At 44.3% G+C, this 25,459-nt stretch overlaps 1 protein-coding gene across 1 annotated transcript; it reads left to right on the forward strand.

Moving 5' to 3' along the window:
- The first annotated feature begins 279 nt into the window (after positions 1–279).
- LOC115358880 (14-3-3 protein beta/alpha-1) lies at positions 280–23,675 on the forward strand. Its single transcript, XM_030050982.1, has 7 exons — positions 280–427; positions 8,682–8,841; positions 11,985–12,125; positions 14,890–15,013; positions 17,874–18,037; positions 20,057–20,152; positions 20,480–23,675. The coding sequence occupies exons 2-7, from the start codon at positions 8,689–8,691 to the stop codon at positions 20,534–20,536; spliced, it is 735 nt and encodes a 244-aa protein (XP_029906842.1). The 5' UTR covers positions 280–427; positions 8,682–8,688; the 3' UTR covers positions 20,537–23,675.
- Positions 23,676–25,459: the final 1,784 nt, after the last annotated feature.

The raw sequence follows: 25,459 nt of genomic DNA on the forward strand, positions 1-25,459 counted from the left end.
TTAGAATGCACGAACGCTTGTAAAAAGAAAAAAAAAGAAAAAAAAGAAAAAAAAGAAAAAAGAAAAATGAAATAAATAAAAAGAAAAATCAGTGTAACCCACACGCGCTGCGTCAGGTGACACGATGCTGAACCCAGATACGACAGCGGCCTCATGGAGACAGTTGCCACGGCGACCGGCGCACGTCATCCCCGTAGTGGTTGCCATGGTCCTGCTGACGTCAAAGCCCCTTGTGATATGCCTGGGAAACCCCGGGGCGCCGTCGCCATGGATACTGGCGGGGGGAGGGGTGGGGTTTAGAGGAAGCGGAAGTGTCAGAGCAGGCGGAAGTGGTACTGCCCTGAATACCCTGAGCAGCGAACGGAGGACGGCTTGTGAACTCCCAGCGTTCGGAGAATTAAATCGGGACTCCTAGTACATTGTAAACGTGAGTTCACCCTACTTATTAGTCGACTTTTGAGTTATAAACAGGCGTAGAAACGGCATATTGTGCGGGAGAGACGGTAACCCTGCCTATGCGGCGGAAGGAGCCTATTGTGGTTTGAGGCTGGGTGCAAGGACTTAGGCCGAGCCGTGCGGTTCAATAGCGAGAAATGACTCACAAAAAAAAAAAAAAAAAAAAAAAAATGCCAGGCGTGACTCGATCGACGCTCTTTGTGCTGTCGAATAATGTCCAGCAGTGAGGCGGCCGGCCGCGTTTTCGGGGCGCGGACTCCCGATCGGCTTGCCCGCGGTTTGGTGCTCGCAAATCTCCGTGAAGAAACGGGAGGATGAGGCACCCACGCTGGCCATTTTGACAGCTTAGCAGCCCTGCCCGGCCCGGCCGTCGTCAGAACAAACCCACATATTACACATCGTAGCCACACCGAGCTAGCTTAGCGCGGCTCCGCTGGCCCGATTAGCGGACTCATTTCGGGCACATGAGCGGGCTCAGCTGGCTGTTATCGATGCGTTTTTCCGTGATTGATCGCCTGCCTGCTAGCTCGCTGCTAGCTCGCGGTAGCTGCGCCCGGCCGTCGTGTGAGCGCGGCGCCGCGGCGGCACTGCCAGCATCTGCCCGCTTTAACACCATTTTCTGTTTCATTTCGCTTGGCTTCGGCGAGAGAGAGAGAAGCAACGCCGTTAAAATTGATCCAATAAAACAAAGAAAAAAATATCAGTGTTATTTTTAGGACCTGGTTTCGGCGTTTTGTCAATGCAGCAGTAGTGATTGAACTGGGTCAGCTCCTGTTTGGGCTTAGCCGCCGTTACGTTAGCAGCTAGCTGGCTAGCGTTAGCCCGCTATGCTACGTTAGCTGGCGGTATCTCTCCATCTTAAAATTCCGCAAGGGAATGCGACAGAGAGGGCGTAGCAGCCCCGCCGCTGCCCACACACACGGCCGGGCCGCGGGGTGAGGCTGGCCCGCCCGCAGCCGCGCTCGCTTTCGGTAAAATCTTTATTTTAAGAAATAATTATAATAATGATAATATTAACATTTTTAAAGCGATCGAGATTCACCGAAGTCGTGCTTGTATTGAAAGAGTTTACCCATCCGTTTTTTGTGTTAACCTTAGCAGCAGCGATGCTAGCAGGGCTGGTTGAGTAACGGCGTTGCTAATATAAAGCCCAGTGTGTTGGTGGCGTGCCAGCTTGTATTGTGGATAGACCGATAGATGGATGGATGGATAGATAGAAAGATGTCTGGAGAGGCCGAGCCGGATCAGTTTTAATAGGAGGTGTGTGTGTGTGTGTGGGGTCACTGCTGCCATAATCTGACGCTGCATGAATGCTGCATGTCTGTCTCACACGGAGGATGTTCAGACCTACCTGTGCAGGTGCAGGCTGGTGTCCCGGGTGTGCGTCCTGTTCAAACGGTGCACAGTGTTTTCCTGCATGTGCTCCTGTCAGGTCAGTGCACCTGAACCACGTCAGAAACACGATCGGGCTTAGCGATGCATCGTTATTATACCGTTATGTTAATATCTCAAAAGGCAACCATATGGACGATATCAAATTTAGTGTCAGGGTTCAGCCTGAGACAGTGGGCTGTGATGATCAATAAAATACTTTAAGGAACTGCATTTTCTACATCCAAATGGTATTATTATGCTAATTAATTAATTAATTAATTAATTTAAAGATAGCTTATTTTTCACCGTTGTTACACCTAAAATGTTGTTTTTAGAATTGTGTTGAAGTAGAGGTTCCAGCAAAATGTTTAATTTTTTTTTAATACAACCCAAGACACTGATTGATCTTTTCTGATCAATAAAACAGTGTGAAATAACTGCATTTTCTATTTCCAGTTGGTATCATTATGCCAATTTTATGTATGTATATATATATATATGTGTGTGTGTGTGTGTATATGTGTATATATGTATATTAAAAAAAATTAAGAATGCTTAATTTTAACTGTTGAAACACCTAAAATTTCAAATCAGTGTGAACCCATAGTCATATTTTATCGCTGTTGATTGTTTTGTATAAATATGGAGGTATGAAATTTTGTCCAGGTACATAATTTTTAAGTTAACCAAACATCATCGCTTCTTCCCAGAATTAATCTCCCTATTATCTTTGGTGTCAGACCCAATTCAGTATGTAACACTTCTAAACACCTTACTTTTATTAATTTATTTTTTCCTTCATATTTCATGACTTTTCCTATTTTAATGTGGTCATGTGAGTTAACATGAAGTTGACATGATGATATGTTTTCAGTGTCCTGAACACATTTTGTCCCCATCAGTGTTTCTTGGGGTCAGTTTGACCTCCAGGCTGTTTCAGCAGCACAGAACACAAGAAATATCAACATTTTGCCCACATTCGTTTTAGCTGTTTGAACACTGAGGCACTAGAACAGGGCATTTATAATCTTCAAAAAACTTCCCTCTGCTTTGGATCCCTCACCTACAACCACACCTGTAGTGACATAACACACCTGTAACCTAGCCACACCTGTAGTAACAGTGCCACACCTGTAGTAACAGAACATAATAACACTTGTAGTAACATAACACACCTGTACTTAAAGAACTATTTATGTCATCAACAAAATACAGAAAGTACCTGACACAAACTTTGATAACAATTTTTATTATAACAGCTTTCTGGAGGTTTAAATAAGTGGGGTCAAATTGACCCCAATTGAGAACGAATGTAAAAATGTATAAAGTCAATATGAAGATAATGGGAGGGTTAACATAGCATGTGTGATCTAGAGTTGTGGACAAGTTAAAAAAAAAAAAAATGACACCACCTTTAGGCCGGGAATACAACAGAAAATGAAGGTCTGATTTTTTTCTATTTGTTTTAGGTGATGATATTAGGAATACAAATGTATTAGGGGTGTAATGGCTCAGTAAACCACGGTTTGGTTTGCACCGTGGTTTTTGGGTCACTATTTTGGTTTCAGTTTGGTTTGTTTTATACATCAGGATGGGAAAAAAACTCAATTCCATTTCTAATGTTCTCTGAATTTTGTGTCATTTGCAAACATCACTTTTTTTTCATTCAGAGATTTGGGATAACAATATGAAATCAACAAATATTCTTTCTACTTAGACTATTTTAAACAAACATAAAAATGCTCAGATTATTCATTACTTCATCAGCAGTGTGTGGTTAGATGGCTCTCAGACAGCGGATGTGTGAGTAACACTGCACTTTGTAGGCTGTGTTGAACAGTTTGTGTTTTTTTATTGTTCGGTTTTACACCCTGAAACATCCTGATGCTGGTGTTGGAGATTTGGTCAATACAAAGCCACCAGAGACTTACCGTCCACAGCGTTTACACCACAAGATATTTGACGTATCAGATTTATTTTTAGGGTTCTCTACTGAGAGATCTCCTGTCAGTAGAGTATTGCAATTACAGAGAAAATACATATGTGTTTTATGTAATAACAATACATCAAGTTAATGGTTTTAAGCCATACTTTATATTTTTATGTAAAAGTAATGCAGCAATATCAACATATATTGAGTACCGGTACTACTCAGTGGGGGGAAGTGGCATCAGCCTGAGGGGATGTTCCTCTGCAGACTGTCAGAAGTGTCCGGAGGGCGTGTGTGTGTGTGTGTGTGTGTGTGTGTGTGTGTGTGTCTCACAGTTCACATGGACTGAGAAACGACCCTGTTTTAAATACATTAGCTAACATCTTTGTCCTGTAGATGGGCAGGTCTGCGGTCTCGCAGATGTAACTATATTTCACACTTTATCATGAGTTCTTCGTTGTTGTTGTTGTTGTTGTTTTTTTAAAATTACACTTCTGCATTATTTACAACGTTTGTCACGGCTTACATGGGTAAAATGTACTTGGTTAAGGGTATGATCTTTTCTATACACGTAGCAGTATGTAAAATTTTAGACGCTGCTATTGCTAGTAATTTGAATCAAGAATAATCTACTGCACTAAAGTGATATAAAGGAAGACGTAAACCACCATTGTATCCTCATACAGTTGCTCCAAAATGTAGCGCTCTTGAATGCAAATGGACAGGGAAAGAAAATATGAGCAGGCCCAGATAAAGTCCTCTCAGAAGCGATACTTCTCCTGTTGAGCTCTTCTCTCACAGCCTGCATAGAGGACAGATTCTGGACATTTGATTGTCCTTTGATTCCAGTTTTAAGTGAGGAACTGAGGCTGATAATACATCCATATCACACAATGGCTTATTGTAGATAGCTCATCCATTTTCCATACCTGCATCTCCCTACCCGGCAGGGGGCTGGATCCTAGCCTAGCATGAAGAAATAGTTTGGGGGGGTTTTTGTATCTGGGTTCGGTAGCAGGTAACATCCAACCCATCCTGGGCTGGATTCAAACCACTCTGCATTTAAATAGTAAGCAGTGTTTCCCACATATGTTTCACCTGGCCAGCCAGTCCAGGTATATTTACAGCCCACCAAGTATAATTTGACCTTTTCAGGGATTCCCATGAATATATTAAACTGTGGCACTACATCTAGCACCTGTCTTACATCAGCCACACCCCCCTTCGTGGTCACTGTGTAACCAGCACTCCGGCTTGCTGACACACACAGTCTTTAACATGTTATTAGCAGACCTGGGCAATATGGACAAAATCAAATATCACTATCTTTGACCAAATACCTTTATGGATATTGTAGGGATGACTGTTTCCATGCTTTCATACGATGTTTACACACAAAAGATTTCTGATAAACAATCATCAGTAATGTGGATATGACAACCAGGCAGGTACAGATAAAAAACAAAACAGCTACAACAATCTAGTAAGTTATGAAAAATGCATTTCTTTACTGAAGTACAGCCTTTAAAACCAGGAAAAGACACTTCTGCCATATCATGATATTACAATATCTGAAACCCCAGATTATATTTAGCTTCATATCACGATATTGATAAGATGGTGATGCATTGCCCAACCCTACAGCTAGGTATCAAAATTTGCTGCCCTCGTGGCACCTTACACTTCTCGCTGCTGCAGTTTATTGGATAAAAGAAGTGTAATTTGGTACCATGTTTGTTTCAGGACGTTATGAGCAAGAGGGCGCCTCAACGCACGGCTCACCCGCTGCCGTGAAAATGTAATCATGGGTGAAAAAACCCAACGTACGAGTTGTGTCTGGGACGAGTTTATACTGGTGACGAAGAAAGTCAACAGAGCAGACAGAGAGAGAGGCAGGGCGTGGCAGGTGGTGTGTGTGTGGGAAAGAAGAGAAGGGGAAAGCAAGGTGAGAGATAGTTTGAGTAAATACACTAAAGTAAGGCGGAGAACTCACGAGAATTGAAATGGTGAAATAAGAACTACTATAAATAGGCTAATGAATTCTTTCAAATAATTTCAATAGACAGTAATATTTGCTAGAGCCCCCACCCCTCCCCAAAACTTCCTCAGGCTTCGCTGAGTGTTCTTGTGATACAAAAAGCTGATGGAGGCTCTTTTTTACAAAGTTTAAACATACATTTTGCACATTTGGGTCAGTATTATCCAGATATGAAATAAGCAGCAGTCATAATAACTCAAACTGCAGCTGTTAAATACAAATTTCTCAACACACTCGGAATGCAGTGGATGCAGAAGTAATCACTCCTGTTATAACAAAGCATAAATATCACTACCAAGCTGTGGGTCATTCTGTTAGGAGAGCCAGCAAGACTGTGCTTCAGATTTGAACATCAGTAGTGGTTGCTCAAGGTAATTGCCGATTCTCTGATCAAAATGTGTGATGTGGCTGTAGTTAAAGTTATGAATGGTTAAATCTGACATCTTTGGAAAGCAATCTGAATATTTCAGCAGATCTCAGTGCAGATGCCTGGTGGTTGCAGAGGTGAATCATTTCTGCATCTCTTAGAGTGCAGAGACGAACCTCATGGGTAAAAGGCATAATACAGTAGTTGTATTTATTATCATACCTTATTCTTCATCCTGCTGAGGAAATATTTTTTTCCTGCCTCCTGTTCCTACAGGGGGGTCAGAGGTCAGGGTCAGCTATATCTGGCTCAAAGGCAATTCAGCAGGGTGGCAGTATGAACCCAGCTGCTCTAGTTTTCATGGCATGGTTTATTATGTAAATTCTGGTGTTAACACTGGTTTGGATACATCGTTGACCCATTTTAAGGTCATAAATGTTATAGATTTAGAAATGCATTTGTTTTGGGTGTTAGATCTGGCGTCTAAACAAGTCCCAGTTTAGGGTTTTAGCATCAGATACAGGTAACAAGGACCTCACCAGTCATTCAGGTTCATTATGCAAATTCAGACGTTAGAGCCCGTTGAATGGCGTTGTGGAGCTGTTGTAGTGTGAGGTGTAGATACAGAGGAGGCGAGGCGGTGCCCTACTTAGACCTACACATTCATCTGGAGAGCAGAAACCCCTGGGGGGAGGAGGAGGGGGTAACTGGGAGCAGCCATTTCACTGGAATTGAAAGGGTTTTTGACAGTTTTATAAAAGCAGCTTTTTGTCTTTGCTGGTTATGCCCCCCCCCCTTTTTTTTTTTTTTTTTTTTTTTTTTAAAGGGACTTTAATGGCAGTTCATTATCCAAATTATCCGTATTCTCTTTTCAAACCAGTAATAGTGATCCTTCTGCAGCCCTGTGAGCTGGGGGGTTGAAGGTATGGCTGCATGGGATTGGGGGGGGGGGGTATCCATGTCATGTGTTATTCATGTATAGATATTAGGAGTGCAAGACCAATCCGTTAAAAAAAAAAAAAAAAAAAAAAATCAGCTGTTCAATCCACAACATGCCCTACAAAGTGTAGTGTTACACACACATCCACTGTATGAGAGTCTCTAACATACACTGAGCTGATGAATTAATGAAAATTAATGAACATATTTTGTCTTTTTTTAAATAAGACCTAGTTTTGTATTAGAAAGAATATTTGTTGATCTCAGATTATCCCAAATCTCTCAATGAAGTTATTTTTGCAAATAAAATAAAATTCAGAGAACATTAAAAATGGTTCCTCCCTGATGTACAAAACAAATCAATCCAAAGTTGAAATCATGACACAAAAACCGCACTATAAAGCAAACCCACAACCCTAATCGATATAAATTAACAATCATAATTTTCATCATTTTGGTACTTTAAAACAGCCCCCCCTGACTGCCACCACACTTGGTTCAGCCCTCTGCCAGTATTGTAGATTTTAAATATATGGAGCATATATTTGTTCAAATATATGCTTAAGAAATGTAGCAAAGATCTTTTAGCATTATACACATTTGTCCTGGTTGTCTCCCATGTAAAAGGGCTGAAAATCAAATTGGACTGAAATGAGTCAAATTCGATGTTAACTGGTAACGAGCCTTGGCATGCTAATGACCAGCCCAGCCAGTAGCTGATCCAGTGGGTTGCTAGGTTACCACACTGGTAGAGTGAACAGTCAGCTTCTCATTTGGCACCATCGGCCTCTCAGTTACCAGCACGGGGCTCGTCGGTCAGGTCAGGTCTGGCTTCAGTGAGGATGTAGCCTCCTCCGACCTCTCAGCAGTCTTAATTTTGACCCTTACCCTGCACCGTAGTGGACGGCTTGCAAAGGACGTTCGGCGACGCGTGCTCGTGCAGCAGCTGTGTGGCGCTGTCGTCGACGTCGTCCGCACAACCAGGAAATGTGAGGGCAACACTCACCAATGACGTAGTGTAGTTGTTAATCTATAATAATAATCTATCGGTTAAAAAAAAAGGGGGGGAACTAGTCGACAGTCCACAAGCGGCCAGCACGGCGTCGCCGTGAGGGGCTCTGTCCGCAGTGGGAAACCAAATCCAGAACAGCAAAGCGAATGGAGAGGAGCTGAGCCGGGACCATGTGGTGGATCACGGCTTCAGTAGGCGTGTTTAGTGGGCCGTGTGCGGGCGCTCCGTGGGTCTGGACCGTTTCGTGCTTGCTGTAACAATGCTTCACTTGCATTTTGGGCGCTCAGATGATGAGCTCACACTTCTGTCTCTCTAATCTCACTCCCCCACCATCCTTTCTCTTCTTCACCTATTTTTTATTCTTCTATCCCTTTCCACCTCTCTCCATTTCTTATTTTACTTCTCCTTTAATTCACGCCATTCCTCTTCTTCTCCCAAACTCTGTTTCTGTCTCCTGTCTTTATCTCTCTGTCGTCTTGTCTTGGTGACTGCTAAGACGGAGCTGCTGCAAAGTCCACATAAAGCCTAATTGTGTCTGTGTGTCTGTCTGTGTGTGTGTCTCCAGCCTAAAGATGGATAAGAACGACCTGGTGCAGAAAGCCAAGCTGTCAGAGCAGGCAGAGCGCTACGACGACATGGCGGCTGCCATGAAGGCCGTGACGGAGCAGGGCGTGGAGCTCAGCAACGAGGAGCGCAACCTGCTGTCTGTCGCCTACAAGAACGTGGTACGGCATCCAGCTGATGGCTCTTGGCTTTTCTTTGATCTGTTTTTTTAAGCATAAGGAAAGTTCAGTACCAGTACCGGTCAGAACATTTTTTTTTTTTTTTTTGGAATGTTTCCTATTTTCAGTTTTGGCCGACTAGTTTGTGACAGCAGCTGGTGTAAGTCATTATGTCGCTCATTCAGTTCCACAGTAAAAAAACAAAAAACAAAAAAAAAAAACACAACACTGAATGCATGTATACAGTTGTGGTAAACTGAGATAGAATATTTTTACATTTCTGAGAGTCCCCTGGTGAGCCAGTGGGTAACATGAAGCTCTCCGCTCTGATCCTGGAGTTGGCAGGTCCATGTGGTTTCACCAAGTCAACCAAGTTACGGTTAATCACAAATGATGTGCCCTCAACACCTTTACATGTTAATCTAATCACATGTCACCCTCCCTGTTTTTTTCATCTAAACGATATGAGAAGAAAAGCCTGTGTGCAGCTGGCTCAGTCTTCAGGACGGCTGCAACATGACTAATGGTGCCAGCCTTAGGCAAACAGGAAGACAATCCTGCACACCGCCTTAACCTGCTGGCACGGAGCACAAGGCGGGCTGGGCAGGGCTGGGCGTTGTCAAGCCAACTGGCACCACAGTGCAGCATTGTGATGGACGGCGGTAGCATTATCAGGGCTGCACACTAACTTTTGCAAATGATTGGGAATTAAATGGCTGCATTTTTATTTAAATATTTGCTTTGATTAAAGGAAATCTTGACAGTAGTTTTAATGATACATTTCAAACTGCTTAGAATTAGTGTTAGGAAGTTAAACTGCTTATAATTTCTTCTCCAATATTTTATATTGCTGTGAAAACATTTCTCCTTCAGTCAGTCTAAATCTTACATTACATTTGAATCACGACAACATGAAAATTTTCCATCGCCCAATCCCCATCACAGCAAATAAGTAATAAATAGATTTTTGCATTTTATAGCAGAGATACTGGAATGATAACATTTTTTTGTGAAAATTTGATGTTACATTGGTAGAGGGCTGAGTGGGCGATGGCTGTCAGCCATTGGCGATGGAAGATGATATCAATCCAACTCCATTATCCAGTGATTGGTGAATGGTTTAGGGAACCAGCCTTTCCATCCACAGGCCCAGTCTACCCACAGTTTAACACATGAATTAATGGGAAACTGCCTCGACAGGTTTGTACTGGCCTGTCTCTCTGACTCAGATTACAACTTCAATTGCTGCATAACTCCCGTCATGCATTTTTGGAAGAGTGCCCTGAACACAATGTGGAAGCATTGTACAGAATGTCAGTTTGATTTTTTTTTTTTTTTTTCCCTACTGTCCAATCCGATCCGTGGAGAGGTGGGGCGTCTCCGGAGATTTTTGTAAATATGGTGGCTCACCAAGAGCTGAATGACTTACCACAATATACACAGAAAGAGATCTAAGTAGCAGAGTGACAGCAAATGAGAACGGCTCTCAAAAATTGTACAGCCGTCTGAGTGACTGACAGCTGATGGTGTTTGCCTAGCAACAAGAGAGCACAGGAGACTGGGCTGCTTTTTGTGCCTCAACCAAAAAAGGCAGTAAAGCCTTCAGAACACATCCTGTGAGCATTTACCTTCACTGACTGTGGACAGACAGTAGCACCAGCTTCAGTGCCTTTGTTGTTCACCATCACTCAATGAATAAATTAAGTAAAGTTGAAAGTTAAAGATATTTTCCCTCTACGCTATAGAGAGGTGGGTAATATAGGATTAATTTTATTTATTTTTTTTGAGAATTTCATACGATGAACTGTGGTGGCCCTGCCCTCCTCCCTGCCGCTGAAGCCTGGGCGGGCTGATGCTGATCTGAAACTCTCACTGATTGGCTGATTGTTCATGAGGCCCACATGTAACAAAACAACCGGGGCCAATCCTGATGAGCTTGATTTTCCCTGTGACATCGTTTAGCACGCAGAACCTTTAAATATCATCTCGGACTGCAACGTTTACATCAAAACTAGGAAAACCGCTTCCCTCCCCGTGACACTTCCCTCTGAGCTGCCAGTAACCCACAGCGGAGGAACCCCTGCCGCACGAGCTTCCTGCTGCCGCACCGCGAACAACAGCACACTGATACAGCTCATCCAGAGAATTTATTTAAAACTTTTCAATTAAACTACAGTTTGGCTCCATCCTGTGATTTGGATAATTTGAGGCTTCCTGCGTTCCCGCTGTGTTGGCTGATTGCCCTGCAGGGAAGCTTAAAGTTACCTTCTGTCTAATTTATTTGCTCCAGACTGAAGCGAAGGACCTGCTTGCACTTGGGCTCTAACATGTGGATTACAGTTCAGTATGACATGCTGAGGTTGGCGTGTGTCCTTACACCAAGCTGCTCCTTTTACTGGGGAAGTTCAGGTTGTTTAACAAGTTACTTGCAGTGTCTTAAGGTCCTCAAAAGGTCCTGAGCTCCTTTAAAGTTTGTTGATGAGGTCTGTCGGGAATTATTTAGATTATAGATGGGACAATATGACAATTAAAAATCACTGTTACAGACACCATATTTATCACAGTTTTAGGTATTTCTCAAAATTTTCTAAAAATGTTCACCTTTAACACAGACTGAAATAATTTCCCTCCTTCGGATCAAAAATCTCAAATGATCAGGACTGTTTACATTAAAATGATAACAGACCCAGTGCCTTTTGTTAACATGTGAGGTGGAAAACACAGTCAGATGCACTGTGGATGCTCAGTGCTGCGGCCAAGAGAGTTCTGCAGACGAGAGAAACGGCAACCAAAAAGACTTTTTTTTTTTTTTTTTTTTTTAAAGGTCCCTCATGCAGGTTTAACACAACAAAAACATGTAAATTAAATAATCAAGAAAAATACAAAAGTGATGATTACAGTTTGAAACGGTTTTAACAATCTGGATATTCTGTTGTGGTTTATAGTAAAACTGGTAATTCCTAAATGACACTCAATTATTATTGATGCTCACATATCAATGATTCAGACTTACAAATAATCACGATTGGAAATTGTGATTGCAGCATCACGCCTAAAAACTCCGGCTCAGGATGTCAGTGGTGTTTCCTGTCTCTGATATGCGGCGTCATGTTTAAAGAGCTGTTTGTGCTGGATGTCTCCCTCAGGTGGGCGCCCGCCGGTCGTCTTGGCGCGTCATCTCCAGCATCGAGCAGAAGACGGAGGGCAACGAGAAGAAGCAGCAGATGGCCCGCGAATACCGCGAGAAGATCGAGACTGAACTCCAAGATATCTGCAACGACGTGCTGGTACGCAGCGGGACGGGCTGGGAGGGGGAGGAGGAAGTGGGAGGAAGGGGGAAGGAGGAAGTTGGTGCATGAATGGAGAGGGAGGAGGGGTGATGGAGGGAGGAATCAGCCTGAATGTGTTTCAGGTGTTGAGAGAAAAACGCCTCGGGCCCTCAGATTTACGACTGCCTGCACCCGCGCTGAGCTCTGCCGCCTCCAAGGCATAGAAATTGAATGGATAGAACCGGCGTGGAGCTTTTTGTAGGCCTTTGGTTCACGGCGAATCAGTGCATTACCATGGCAACAGCTGCAGCGTTCACTGACGTCACCGCGCTGGCAGAAGAATTTGTTTGAATAAGTTCATTGAAACGTGCATGGCGGCGTTGGCAGCAGCTGCTGTTGGGTGGATCTCTCTGTCGCCGCAGCAACCAAGGAGGAAGTTCAAGTTCAGATCATCTGCTGCTCATAAAGTTCTATCAGAATTCTGCTGCTTATCGGAGGCTGATTCACGGCCATCTCAGGCTAACCTTAATATTAGCTAATCAGATGTGAGCTAAGCTCATCCTAATAATCTGCAGCACATCAGACTCAGCTCCTCCCAAAACCAGCATTCACTGATCAGAGGTCAGATCAGCTGCTGCTGCTGAAGCTGCACAGGCCGAGGAGAGGCTGAGGGAGAGACGCTACACACACTCACACACTCACACACTCACACACACACACACACACACACACACACACACACACCCCTCCAGTGTGAACATGACACACACTTTCAGTCCCTGTGTCCCCAGACGCAGTTGAGTAACTATAGCAATATTACAGAAATACTACAGGAATATTACAGGTGACAGCCTGAAAGGCATGCTGTAGTTCTGCTCCCGATGTCAGCAAATTCTTCTGCTGATGCTGTGACATCAGTTGAATTTGTACAGCTGTTGCCATGGCAACAGGAACCATCAGGAAATTCTGTGATTTGCCATAAACCACAGGTCCACGCCGGTTCTACCCGTTGAATTTCTATGCTTCAAGGTCAAAGTGGAAGACATCTGTGAGGAGGAGGACGGGTGGGACACACTGTCCATTTAAACAGGAGCAAGGTCAGAGAGGGGAAGGGTTTTTATTGGTCGGCAGCACCAAACATTCAAAAAAAAAGTTTGACCTAGAAAGCCTGAGGAGCCGGTGGAGCTGTGGGCTGCTGCTGCCCTCTGCAGATCTCTGAAGGCCTGCGAACGCTGAGGATGAAGCCTCGGGGACTGAAGGAGCGGGGATAAAGCAAAAGTTTGACAAAATACAACTCAGTCAGTTTAGCAGAAGGAGGAAAAAAATGCTGATCAATTGAGCAAAATTGCTTTCCTTACTAGATTACTAGGAAGAAATCAGTTAGACTGCATAATGAAATGTAGTTACAAAAAGCCTTACATTATTTTTAGGATCTCTTCAGCTGATTCCCTTGGGAAAACAAAATGCACTGCGACATACTTTATACACACACACACACACACACACATATCTATCTATATATCTATTTATCTATATATATCTATATCTATATAGATCTATCTATATCTATATATAGATATAGATATAGATATAGATAGATCTATATAGATATATATCGATAGATAGATATAGATATAGATAGATAGATAGATAGATAGATAGATAGATATAGATATATAGATGTCTGTAGATTAACTGAACTCACTTAATACTTAGAATACTACTGTCAACACAAGACCAAATATGTAGTACTTACCTTTACACTTACCTTCACTGCTATTTTTCTTTTCCAAAAATCAATCATAAATTAGATAAATCAGATATCATCTCAGAATTTGAGTTTTTTGCCTCATAAATTAGTTTAATCTTTGAAATTCTGATGTTTTTTTTCTCTGAATAAATCACCCCCTCCCCCGGCTCTGGATATTTTCCCCTATAATGACCCAAATACTCTCACAGATTCCTCCATATACAGTTGGGTGGGATTGTGCAGAGAAGTGAAACCTGAAAGTGGAAGCAGGTTGATATTTGTCTGTAACCTGTTGCTGAGCGCAGTGGGCCAGCCAGCGCCAGCAGCTCTGTCATGATCTGAGTTTTAGCGCGGCGTTATTCTGACAGTCATGGTGCTGACGTGGCGTCGAGCCAAAGGCAGATCGCCGGGGTCGGGGTGAAGAAACAAAGCTGATCTCAGAGAGCGGGGGGGGGGGGGGGGGGGGGGGGGGGAATCACATGATCACATGAGCCGCCTAACAGAGGAGCAGGTGAGGGCTGCACGTTGGAGACTCCCTGCTGGCAAAACGAGCGCCTCCTCCCTCCTGCTGCTCGAGCCAACCAGTCACCTAAGAGCACAGTGCCGGATATTCACAACGTTCCCAGAGGGAAACCATCAGAATCACTGAGATTAAAGTTGTAAACGTACAAAAAACCTGAAAATTCTGAGATTATAAAGTCACACATTTCAGAATTCACAATCTCGCCGCGCGTCAGGCCTGCAGCTGATGACCTCATCAAATTCTACGACGACATGGGATTTAAGAAGGTGGAGTCTGGGCTCACATCATCAGGATTTCCTTCTAACTAAAAAAAAAATACTAGTTTTCACTTTTTTTTCTTGTAAATGTGACTTTTGTATGTCTGAATTTGTTGAGTGTTTTTCCTCCTACATGCAGCTGTTGCAGACCTCAGACCTGCAGTGTCTTGATGTCAGGAGGCCGAGGCCTGAAGTGTCCCGTCGTGTGTGTGTGTCGGTGTGTGAACGTCTCCTGTCGTCTGTCTCTTCCAGAATCTGCTCGATAGGTTCCTCGTTCCCAACGCATCTCAGGCAGAGAGCAAGGTGTTCTACCTCAAAATGAAAGGAGACTACTACAGATACCTGTCAGAGGTGGCCTCTGGGGAGTCAAAGACAAGTGAGTACCGGCTGTTTCAAAGACAAGCCATCCACTATTCAGACGATTAGTCGGCTAATCAGATCATTAATTACACAGTTACTAAATCACTCATTTAGCTATCAGTCGTCTAAAAAGTTAACCTGCATTATGGTCATGTCTCCACTTATACACACAGTTTAATTTAACATGAGCAAAATGAACACGCACACTTGAGTCAGCACAGCAACGCTTTGCTAAACGTTTCCTGGGTGGGGTGAAGCTGAGGAGGCAGAGCTGCAGGGAGTCAGAGGCTTTGAAAGGCGTTGACGTCTTATGTCTTTAATGCTGAATGCCTGATAGGTGATGCCTGCTTTTTTACACCACTCAGACCACAGAGGTCTGTGGGAGTTTTCCAGTTCAGAGTGAGGAACTGTTGAGTTACCAAAGGACTGGTTTGGATGAATTCAAAAAGTTATTCTCATCATTTATAGCTGTGCATGTTTGAGGCTGTGAATTATGATAAAATGAGAAATAGGGCTGGCCAGCGTGGACTGCATCAAATATCACAATATACTGACATTATGATGATATTGTAGGGGTTACTCTTGGTGCCTTAACAAAATACTTGAGTGATTAGTCAGCGATTAGTAATGTGGATATAATGAGCGAGCAGGTCGAGGCAGATAACTCAGCAGCTCCTGTCGTCTCATGACTTCAGAAAACTGCATCCATTTACTGTGATGCAGTGTTTTAAACAAGGGGGAAACTACACTCACATTATATTAAAGGTTATTACAGTTTTGCTTTTTTCATTTGTTTCATTTTGACTTTTTGTTTTGAGTTTCATTTTAAAGCAGGTCTGCTGGTTTAGTTTTTATTTCTTGAAAATGCTCAGGTTACGTTAGTTTCAGTGTTAGTTTGAGTCTTTTTTTGGAATATGGGGAGATTGACAGACAGAATTCAAAACGGTCTGAAAGTCAAAAATTACTGTGTAATAAAAACTCATACAAAGCGTCACACCATTTAAAAAAAAAAAAAAAAAAGTCTTCACTGAGGAGAGATGAACAACAAAAAAAACTGTCAGTTTCTTCAGAATTTGAGTTTATTTATTTAGCCTCTTGTTCAATTTTATTTCACTTAACAAAAATGTTTTTTCACAATGACCTTGGAGGGTGTGCTCTCTGACATCACAGCAGCAGGGGCTGTTGGGAAATGTAGTCTTAACGTGGAGAAACGTTAGACATGTGAGAGAGGCTGCCCTGGGCCTCTTGTTTACAGTAGAGACACCGAGGCTTCTGGTTCAGCTCAGAGTGAAGCACCTGAGGCTCCGGGTGTCACTCAGCCCGTCTGAGGAGGAAGAGGCCAGACTCACATCCCTCCATCACAGATTCCTCCTTTAATTTGTTTGACTCAGTTTGTCCTTTGGACTCTGCTGTAGTTTCTGTTGTTGCCGAGGGTGAGACTGACAGATTGCGACTGTTGCCAAGAGACCGTAATCCATAATAGTCCCGTAATAGTCTGTTGTCATGGTTATCCACCCTCTGACTCAGACTGTCATGGAAATAAGCAAAACATGTGCTAATGGGAAGAGACGGCAGCAGCCGAGTGACGAGCGCCTTCTCCTCTGTTTGATCCCGTCTGACCTCCAGTTCAGATGCTGAGCCCTTTGCCTGCCAAGTGCTGCACAAACCACATTTTCACACAGTAAACAGCTCCGGTCCAGTAAACCAGGTGGCCCGGCGTCAGGCTGAGCCGTGGTCGGCGGCGACACGGCGTCTGTCAGCCGCTCAGGTCGCTCAGCGTCTGCACGCCTGGACTCCAGCGCTCTGCGTTTCACTGCTGCTTCTCCACGTCAGACGACTAAAATAAGGCCAACGCAGGGAGGAAGCGCTCACCAGGACACCCCTCCTTTACGTTAGTGATGACCTAATTTGGGGGACAGTTTGTGGCCCGAGGCGCTGCACAGAGCAGAGGAGCAGCAGCGCTCTGGAGGGAGAAAACGTCGATGCCGTTGGAGCAGCCGTGGCGCTCAGCGGGTCTGCTTTAAGGGGACAGGAAACCCAGTTAAAAACATGGACTTTCATTCTTCACTCTCATCTTCATCATCCACCGAGATCTGAGAATGTCCTCAGGTCGCTCTCTGCAGGGAAGTGGATTTCAGGACTGAGGGAGCTGTGGCTCTTACTGGCACTGCAGCACGTTAGCTAACGTTCTCCTAGCTAACAGCGTGTTAGCTAACATGTTAATTAAGGTTTTCCTAGCCGACAACATGTTAGGTCATTTTGAGCCGGCTGATGTTTTCCCAGCTGTCCTCGCTGCAGAGCTCTCTTGTTCAAACCTGAACTCTGAGCCTCCACATAACCCGGGGAAAACACTTCCTGTTCAGCTGTCAATCAAACGAGGGCGGGAGGAGTAAACACTGCGCTGCGTTCTGATTGGATCGCTCCGCTCTAACGTGTGACAGTAACTTTTTAATGGGCAGTAAAACGGCAGGCTCGACTCAGGAGAAGTCAGCTGAGAGAAAAGACCTCAGAGTCAGTGATGACAAATGAGAAAATACATATTTCAGTTAGATATCATTACAGTATCCCTGCAAAGAAACAAAAGATAATGAAAACGCTCAACAGTACAATCTGTTAAAATGTGAACTCGTGAACAAGAAGCTGGTTGATGCTTTGCTTTTAGGCGACTGGGCTTCAGGGCTGGACGCTGATTTCTCTCTTCCTTTAGTTGTTGCTTTCTTTCTGTAGGTAAAATAAATATTTGGGGGATATTAACTGATTATGTGGGCATTTTTCTTCAAGGTTAGTCTGACTGAGAGGCTGTCAGGCTGTTAGTGTGTGTCGCTGTGCTGACGCTGTGTGTGTGTGTGTGTGTGTGTGTGTGTGTGGCGGTGCAGGTACGGTGGAGCACTCTCAGCAAGCCTACCAGGAAGCCTTCGACATCAGCAAGAAGGACATGCAGCCGACACACCCCATCCGGCTGGGACTCGCCCTCAACTTCTCCGTCTTCTACTACGAAATCCTCAACTCGCCTGAACAGGCCTGCACTCTGGCCAAGACGGTGAGCGCGCACACACACATGCACACACACACACACTAGGGATGGCGAAAATGGAAAATTTTCTTGGTCGACCACCGGGCCTCATTAATCGGTTTATTTCGGTTAACCGAGAATATTATTTGATTGTCTGTAAACCTTAAAAGAATAACCGCAACAAACAACAGTTTCTTAACAGTTTTTTAAAGTTTCTGAATATCATAAGCGGTCACGGAGAAATCGTTATGTAAAGTCGGCATGCCGAATCCTGTCGGTGCCGACATCGCCGGGTTAAATAACTGTGTTTGTTTCTATCATAACAAAACGCCAACATTTGTAATAACGTTAGGTCACTAAACCACCCAAACCAACCGCTAAATCAAACTGTCAGTGGTTTACTCGCTCTGATGTTTACATTCAACGTCCGCGAGATCTCTTTTTCTTCACGCCCTTTCTATGCTTTCTGTCACACTCGACTCGCGAGACCTCCTTAGGAGTGAAGGTCAGGTGTGTGGCGTGCTCACTGGGTAATGTAGTGTAGCCAAATCGCAAGGAGAGAAATAGAACAAGACGGTTCTATGAGCTCACGAGAAGTCCCAGTACGCTGTAAAAACTACAGGCTACGCTACAGGCTGAAACTGAGACGTGCTGGTACTCCGTGCCGGTGCGTACCGGCCCACTTACAGCATCATATTCTGTTTGAAGTGAACAAACGCACGTCACATTCCAGGCTGACTCAACTTCTTTTTAACCGACAAGATTATTCGGTTAAAGTTCAAACGGTCAACAACCGGTCAAACGGCCACCGGTTAGCATCCCTAACACACACACACACACACACACACACACACACACACACACACAATGATTTATTAAAACACACTTATTCACATAGCGTTACATGATTGAAGTGTTGAGGTTGCGTCCACACTCTGAGGACCGTGTGGCTCCTGTTCCAGTCTGAGTGTGGAGCAGTGACTCAGGCCTCAGCTCTGTGGACGTGAAGGCCCAGCAGGCAGACGCACATGAATGACTTCAGAGAGCTGAGAGTCTTTAAGAGCAGGAGAAGGCGACACACCCAGCAGGGCTGTCAGGTGACGCTCACCTGTGTGATCCTTCAGACCTGAACCTGAGGAAACCCCGTTTACTGCAGCACACACTCCTTTAGTGTGCACAACATCCAGGTGTCTGAAACAAGCAGGTCAGCTGTGCATCAAGAACTTCTCAGATTGCACACAGTTCCCCCTGCTGTGTCCAGCAGAGACATGAGAGAAATATGGAAATAATAAATCGGTTTATACATAATCAGATACAGAAACAGTGATTTTAATCAGAAACATATTTTGACATGTTTTGCTTTTTGAACGTGTTTTCATCCCCGGAGCCTCGGCCTGTGTTTCTCTGCTGGGTTTCTTTTGGGCGAGCCGAGGCGGAGCTGCCGTCTCCCTCCTGTGTTTGTCTCTTCTTCAGCCACACCTGACTGAGTGTAAATCATGTGTATAGCGCCCCCATCAGTTCTGGAACAATATGTCACGGCCCGCTGAAGGCCACATCTGAATAAATACATCTGGTGCCCATGTACCGTTGTGTTTCTGGACTGTTGGCATCGACTCGGTACCACAGCAGGAGCTCTGCTGACGTCCTGAACAGTCACCAGGGCTGCACCATATCTCAATATTCATGCCAGATATCTGGGTAGATACAGTATGATGTGACTGCCGCTTCACAATGATTTGAAACAGTGAAAATCAAGCATTCCTCATGAACAGCATAATAACACCAACTGGATGTAGAAGAAGCAGTTACTTCACAAAAGACCAATCAGAGTCTCAGGCTGAACTGAATTTGAAATCGTCCATATCGTTTATTAATATCACGCCTGTTCATATCCAGTTAATGATATGATACCCGTATACTGTTCAAACAAATTAAAACAGATGCAAAACATGGAGCTCATCATGTGAGGAGTGTGTGTGTGTGTGTGTGTGTGTGTGTGTGTGTGTGTGTGTGGACTAACTCAGGTCTCCCTCTCCCTCCCCTCAGGCCTTTGATGAGGCGATCGCCGAGCTCGACACCTTGAACGAGGACTCGTACAAAGACAGCACTCTGATCATGCAGCTACTAAGGGACAACCTCACTGTGAGTGCACGCGCACACACACACGCACACACACACATGCACACACACACACACACACACCAGTGTTGAGTTACTTGGCCGGCTGGCTGTATTTCTATGCCCAAACACCCACTGATTGAAAGTGGGGATGTCACACCCCTTCTCACAGGTGTGTTGAAAGGCATTCTGGGAAATGTAGTTCACTCAGGCCTTGTTCAGACTGCAGACCAATCAGATTTGTGTCTCAGATCAGACTGTCCAGTGTGATTCAACAGGCAGATTGATTATTGATCAGTGCCTCTGGTCCGTGTGGACATGTGTCTGACTGTGTGTCCTTGTCCCCTGCAGCTGTGGACATCAGAAAACCAGGGAGACGAGGGCGACGCCGGCGAGGGAGAGAACTAGAGCGCACTTCACTGTTAACCTACCACTTCTCCAACTTCCTCTCCTCCTTTGCCTCCTCCTCCTCCTCCTCCTCCTCCTCTCTTCCTTTCTTTCTTTCTTTCCTCCTCTGTTCTTACACATATACAAGCCCGTTCATTCCCCTTCTCCTGCTTTTTCAACCCAGCCTCCCGATTTCCCTTCTGTATAACCAACAGCATGAATAGTACCTGAGCTTCACGAGTAAAAAAAAAAATGAGGAGAAAAGTTTTATTCCATCACTTCCATGACCCCCCCCCCCACCCCACCCTCCCCGCCCCCCCTCCCTTCTACGATGGCACTCCAAGGCAGAGCCAGCAGCAGTGTGACGGGCTGGCCGGCCTAGTCTTACAGCACCCGGGGAGGGGTTGATTCCAAAACAAGAAAATTAATAAGTAACTAGCCCGCATTCCCTACTTTTTTTTTTTTTTTTTTTTTTTTTGGTCCCCCACCCCCCCTCCTCCACCCTGGTTTAATCTCTCTCTTCCATTCCTTTGCTCTTACCTCGTTTCCTTCCCTTTTGTTCCCACCTCCCGCCGTCCTAACATTTTAAGAAATATTTCGAGAAACAATTCAAGTATGTTGTCCCCCCCTCCCCTCCCCTCCCCTCCCCCTCCCTAACTCCCTCCTCTAGCGAGTTAATGCATTTATATAGTTCCTCCCCTCTGTTTTGGCATTTCTTAGTCCACTGGCAAATGGCTGGTTTTATTTCACTTCAAAAGAAGAAAAAAAAAAAAAAACAATGATGGTTATTAAACGGTCCATTTATTTTCAACAAACACTGTGATGCTTAGTTTTTTTCTCCACCTTGTCACCAGGAGAGCGAGCGGCAGCCTCACGAGCTGGGGGGAGAAACGCTGCTCTCTCCAGCGGCGGTGCGTTTGTGCTGAGGTTTATACAGAAGGGTCATACAAGGCTGTATTGTGACACTGACTAATTTCAAAAAAAGAAAAAAAGAAAAAAGAATGAACTGCATTCCTTCTACCTGCTGTGTAATCAGACTCTCACTCACCCACTTATTGTGTTTTCTTATTTTTTTTTTCCATTGTTTGGTAATTAATCTGGAACTAAGATTCAGATGGAGAGGGGACTCACGCAGGGTTTTCCTTTTTCGCCATTCCACATGTTGTCCTCCATTTTGAACCAAGACTAATTTGGAAAAGTGCACATTCCAATCTGAGCCCCGCCCCCCCCGTCCCGCCCCGCCCCTCTCTGTGAAGGTGCTGTTGGACATCAGTTTGTCCACAACTTTAACAACAAGCACGTCACTTCCCCTCTCCGGTTGGTTTTCCCCCCAGTGTGTGTGTGTGTGTGTGTGTGAGTGTGTGTGTGTGTTTCAAATGAAACTCATCTCTCAATTTGTTTTTTTTTTTTTTTTGTTTGTTTGTTTTTTTTGAAGACTGTAAAATTGTAAAACATTTTTAGAGCTTAACTGTAAATCTGTCTTTTGGAAAACAAAAAAAAAAAGACCTGTTGATGTTGTTCGGTCCAACCTGCTTGGAAAAAAAGACCCCGCCCCCCCCACCCCCCACCCCCCACCCGCCAAACTGCTGGTTTTGATATTTCTTTATTTTGCCCCGACCATTTCAGTTTTTTAGTTGATATCTGCGCCCCCCCCCCGGCCCGTGCTGACTGACGCGTAGAGGAGTCGTGTTCACCCTGTCAGTGAGCAGGGAGGCGACCCGGCGTCCCAGAGCTGCAGCCTGTCCCCTCGCTGGCAGCCAATCTGGATTACTGTGCCAGCTAATCCCCCCCACCACCCCCCGCCCCGCCCCATTAGCCCATAAATATGAATGAATACGGCAAGACAGGAGGATAGAGGGCGCTCTCTCTATTTTCTTATTTCCCTCAAGGTGTATCCAAATCCAACAACCTGACCGGTGTTAGATGAAGGTCAGGTGGATGGTAGGCCTTGTCGTGACGTAACCAGCTGAGTCGGACAGGAAGCTGTAGTTTGAGCGTCAGAGTGACTCTGTCCCGCTCCGGAGCTCGGGTCCCAGTGGGGTTTTGGTTTCCCGAACGTCTCCAGGCGCTCAGGCGAGGCTCCACCTCGATTAGCCGGCGCAGGCCGACCGACTCGTGAGACGCTTCTGTCGTGTTCAGGAAGAAAGTGGCCGTCAGTGCTCAGGTCCGGTCTTCATCGCGTGTCTCCGCGGGGAGAAATCCGAGTGGGTGTCCTTTCAGAGCGGAGTGTTGCTCTGTGCTTCTGGAGGAGAGAGAGCTGGCGTGGCCTTTAGGAAACCAGGTGCACTGCTGAGACGTTTTCTGTCGAGTTTGTGAGCACAAAGGTGTCACTCCTCCAGCGGTGTTCAGAAAGGAAGGCAAATGTTAGTCGTCCCAAACCGGACTCAGTACCTGTTGAAAATGTGTTTTTTTTTTTGTTTGTTTTGTTTTTCTTAACGGTGCAGCCTTTACAGGAGTGCAGTGTTCAGTCCGAGCACAGAGCCGACACTTTAAGACTCTCCTCTCCCCAAAACGGTAGAAATAGTCGATTTTGTTCCCTACTCAGTGTCACAATAACCTTGTTCTCAACCACCTTGACATTCCACTCTGTAGGTGTAGAAAAAGTCATGTCTGTCTTTTTTTTTCTTTCTTTTTGCTGGGGACAAATGTTTTCATGCACTGAAGTAAAAAAAAAACAAAAAACAAAAAAAAAATACTTCCTCCCTGCTGCCCTTTCTCTTTAGCTGAACAAAAAAGGCAGTTATTCTACGCTTGATAAGAAAAAAAAATGATCCCATGCAGTAGTGAATGTGGCACCGAGCCTGTCTGTATATCTGGTATCTCCAATCGTTTTGTTTTTACTGACCAGTATTCTGCCTAAAAAAAAGAAAAAGAAAAAAAATCACAAAAAAAAAGTTTGCTTCTGTGACGGTTTTATTGCTTAGCGCGCACGTGGTTGTGAAAATTTAGACTTAGCTTAAGGACACCAAAAAAAATAAAATAAATAAACAAAATGACAAAAAAAAAAAAACTTCATCTTCCCTTCCTGGTTATTGACGTAATACTAGATTTGTGTATGTCTTTTAAAAAAAAAAAAATCCAACTCTAGTTTCACCTTACATGTTATAAACAGGACAAAATGTAAAAGACAATTTAAAGTGAAATAAAGGTTTTATCAGTTCCGAATCATCCCTGTTCTGTTTCTTGTGAGCGATGACAGCGCATGCCTTGTCTTGACTAACATGTTGAACATAACCTGAGTGAAAAGGCCGCAGGTTTTTTTTTTTTTTTTTTTAGGTTTTTAAAGACCCTGATGGTGGAAATGGTGAGAAAATCTTGACAAACGGAGAAAAGCACCCAGCCTTCAAAATAAAACGAGCGTCAGATCTGCTCAGGTTTCATCTCACAAATACTTGTAGGAAAATTTGGGTCCCATGGTGGAGTTCAGATGGAACCGGAGGAGCGCTGATCTCCAGGTGAGTCGCCTCACCTTGGCATGCAAATCCGGACAGGAAGAATTCCCCAAAACGAGCGTAGGAGCCAGGAATGAATTTTGCCGAAATACCAGTAAGGTTTGTGACGATTTATTAGTGTTTGTGAAACAGATCTGGGTCACAGGTATGGGGGTCCTGCTCCACCTCCACCTGCACCTCCACCTGCAGGAGCTTCTCTGAGCTCCATCCTGAACCCAGAGGCTTTAATATGGAGTTGGTCCTTTGCAGCAGAACAGCTTCCACTCTTCTGGGAGGCTTTCTACCAGATGTTGGAGTGTCTGTGGGAGTTTGTGCCAGATGTTGGAGTGTCTGTGGGAGTTTGTGCCAGATGTTGGAGTGTGTCTGTGGGAGTTTGTGCCAGATGTTGGAGTGTGTCTGTGGGAGTTTCTACCAGATGTTGGAGTGTCTGTGGGAGTTTCTGCCAGATGTTGGAGTGTCTGTGGGAGTTTCTGCCCGTTCCTCCAGAAGAGCTCACCAAAACTACAACACACCTCGCAGAAATAATCAAATACTTAAATTTATCTGTACGAATGGAGCGCCACACCTTCTCATATCCTGTTTGATATATTTTTATAAATTGAATCAAATTCCATGAATTAAGACTGATTTTGTCGGGAGTGGAGACACCAGGTATTTTGGAAGATTCACTGCCGGGCCAAAAAAAAAAAGTTCACCACCAGGATTTAATTGAGAAAATAATTATTAGAAAGTAATTAATGGAAAAAAATAGCCCCTATAATAAACATCCCAAGACGTGTATTTGGAAGGTTTAGTTTTTTCACTTTGACTGAGCCAGGCTAATGACTCCCATAGACTTCAAGTCTTTATGCTAAGCTAACAGGAAATGCTACCCATAGGAAGTGAACCACTGGACGTCCAGAGGTGAAGATGGTGTCCAACATCTGGTCTCAGTCTGGGGACGTCAGGTTGCCCAAAACGTTGCAGTGCTCCTTTAACATGCTGTGCTTTCCTGTTCAGTTTGAGAACGGCATCCTGGGAGGCCAACGAGACGACGGACGGGTCTTTGCTCCTTCCTGTTTCCACAATAAACTAATAAAGTCTCCATGAAACAGCCTCACGTGACCTGGGCTTCCTGTGAAACAGAGCATCTTAAACAGTGCCCTCTTCCTGCTCTAGTGGCTGCTAATTTAAACAAATCTACACTTCCTCTCTCATCCACCTGTCCCTTCAAAATAAAGCTGCAGTGTTTGTGAATGAGAAGCAGAAAAATCACATTGCTTAATGACTTTACCTGGATAAAAAAAAAAAAAGCTAATAGAATCCACATTAACATGCAGACATGAACCAGCTCTCTTGGTGGGTCAGAGTTTTTAACTTTATTTGCTTTGTTAAAACACAGAAGCAGAGTGACAAAAAACTGACAACACAATAATAATAATAATAAAGAAATCGGTTTTTCCAATAAAATGACAACCCAACATGGCAGCGTCCAATATAAATGAGTCAGCTG

This window comes from Myripristis murdjan, chromosome 5 (assembly GCF_902150065.1).
Source record: "Myripristis murdjan chromosome 5, fMyrMur1.1, whole genome shotgun sequence".
In the NCBI taxonomy this organism is placed as follows: Eukaryota; Metazoa; Chordata; class Actinopteri; order Holocentriformes; family Holocentridae; genus Myripristis; species Myripristis murdjan.

Excerpts from the sequence above, each read along its gene's own strand:
- LOC115358880 (XM_030050982.1), top strand. The coding sequence starts at position 8,689 with ATGGATAAGAACGACCTGGTGCAGAAAGCCAAGCTGTCAGAGCAGGCA. Across the intron at positions 8,842-11,984 it reads CTGTCGCCTACAAGAACGTG|GTGGGCGCCCGCCGGTCGTC; the intron begins GTACGGCATCCA and ends TGTCTCCCTCAG. Across the intron at positions 15,014-17,873 it reads CTCTGGGGAGTCAAAGACAA|GTACGGTGGAGCACTCTCAG; the intron begins GTGAGTACCGGC and ends GTGGCGGTGCAG.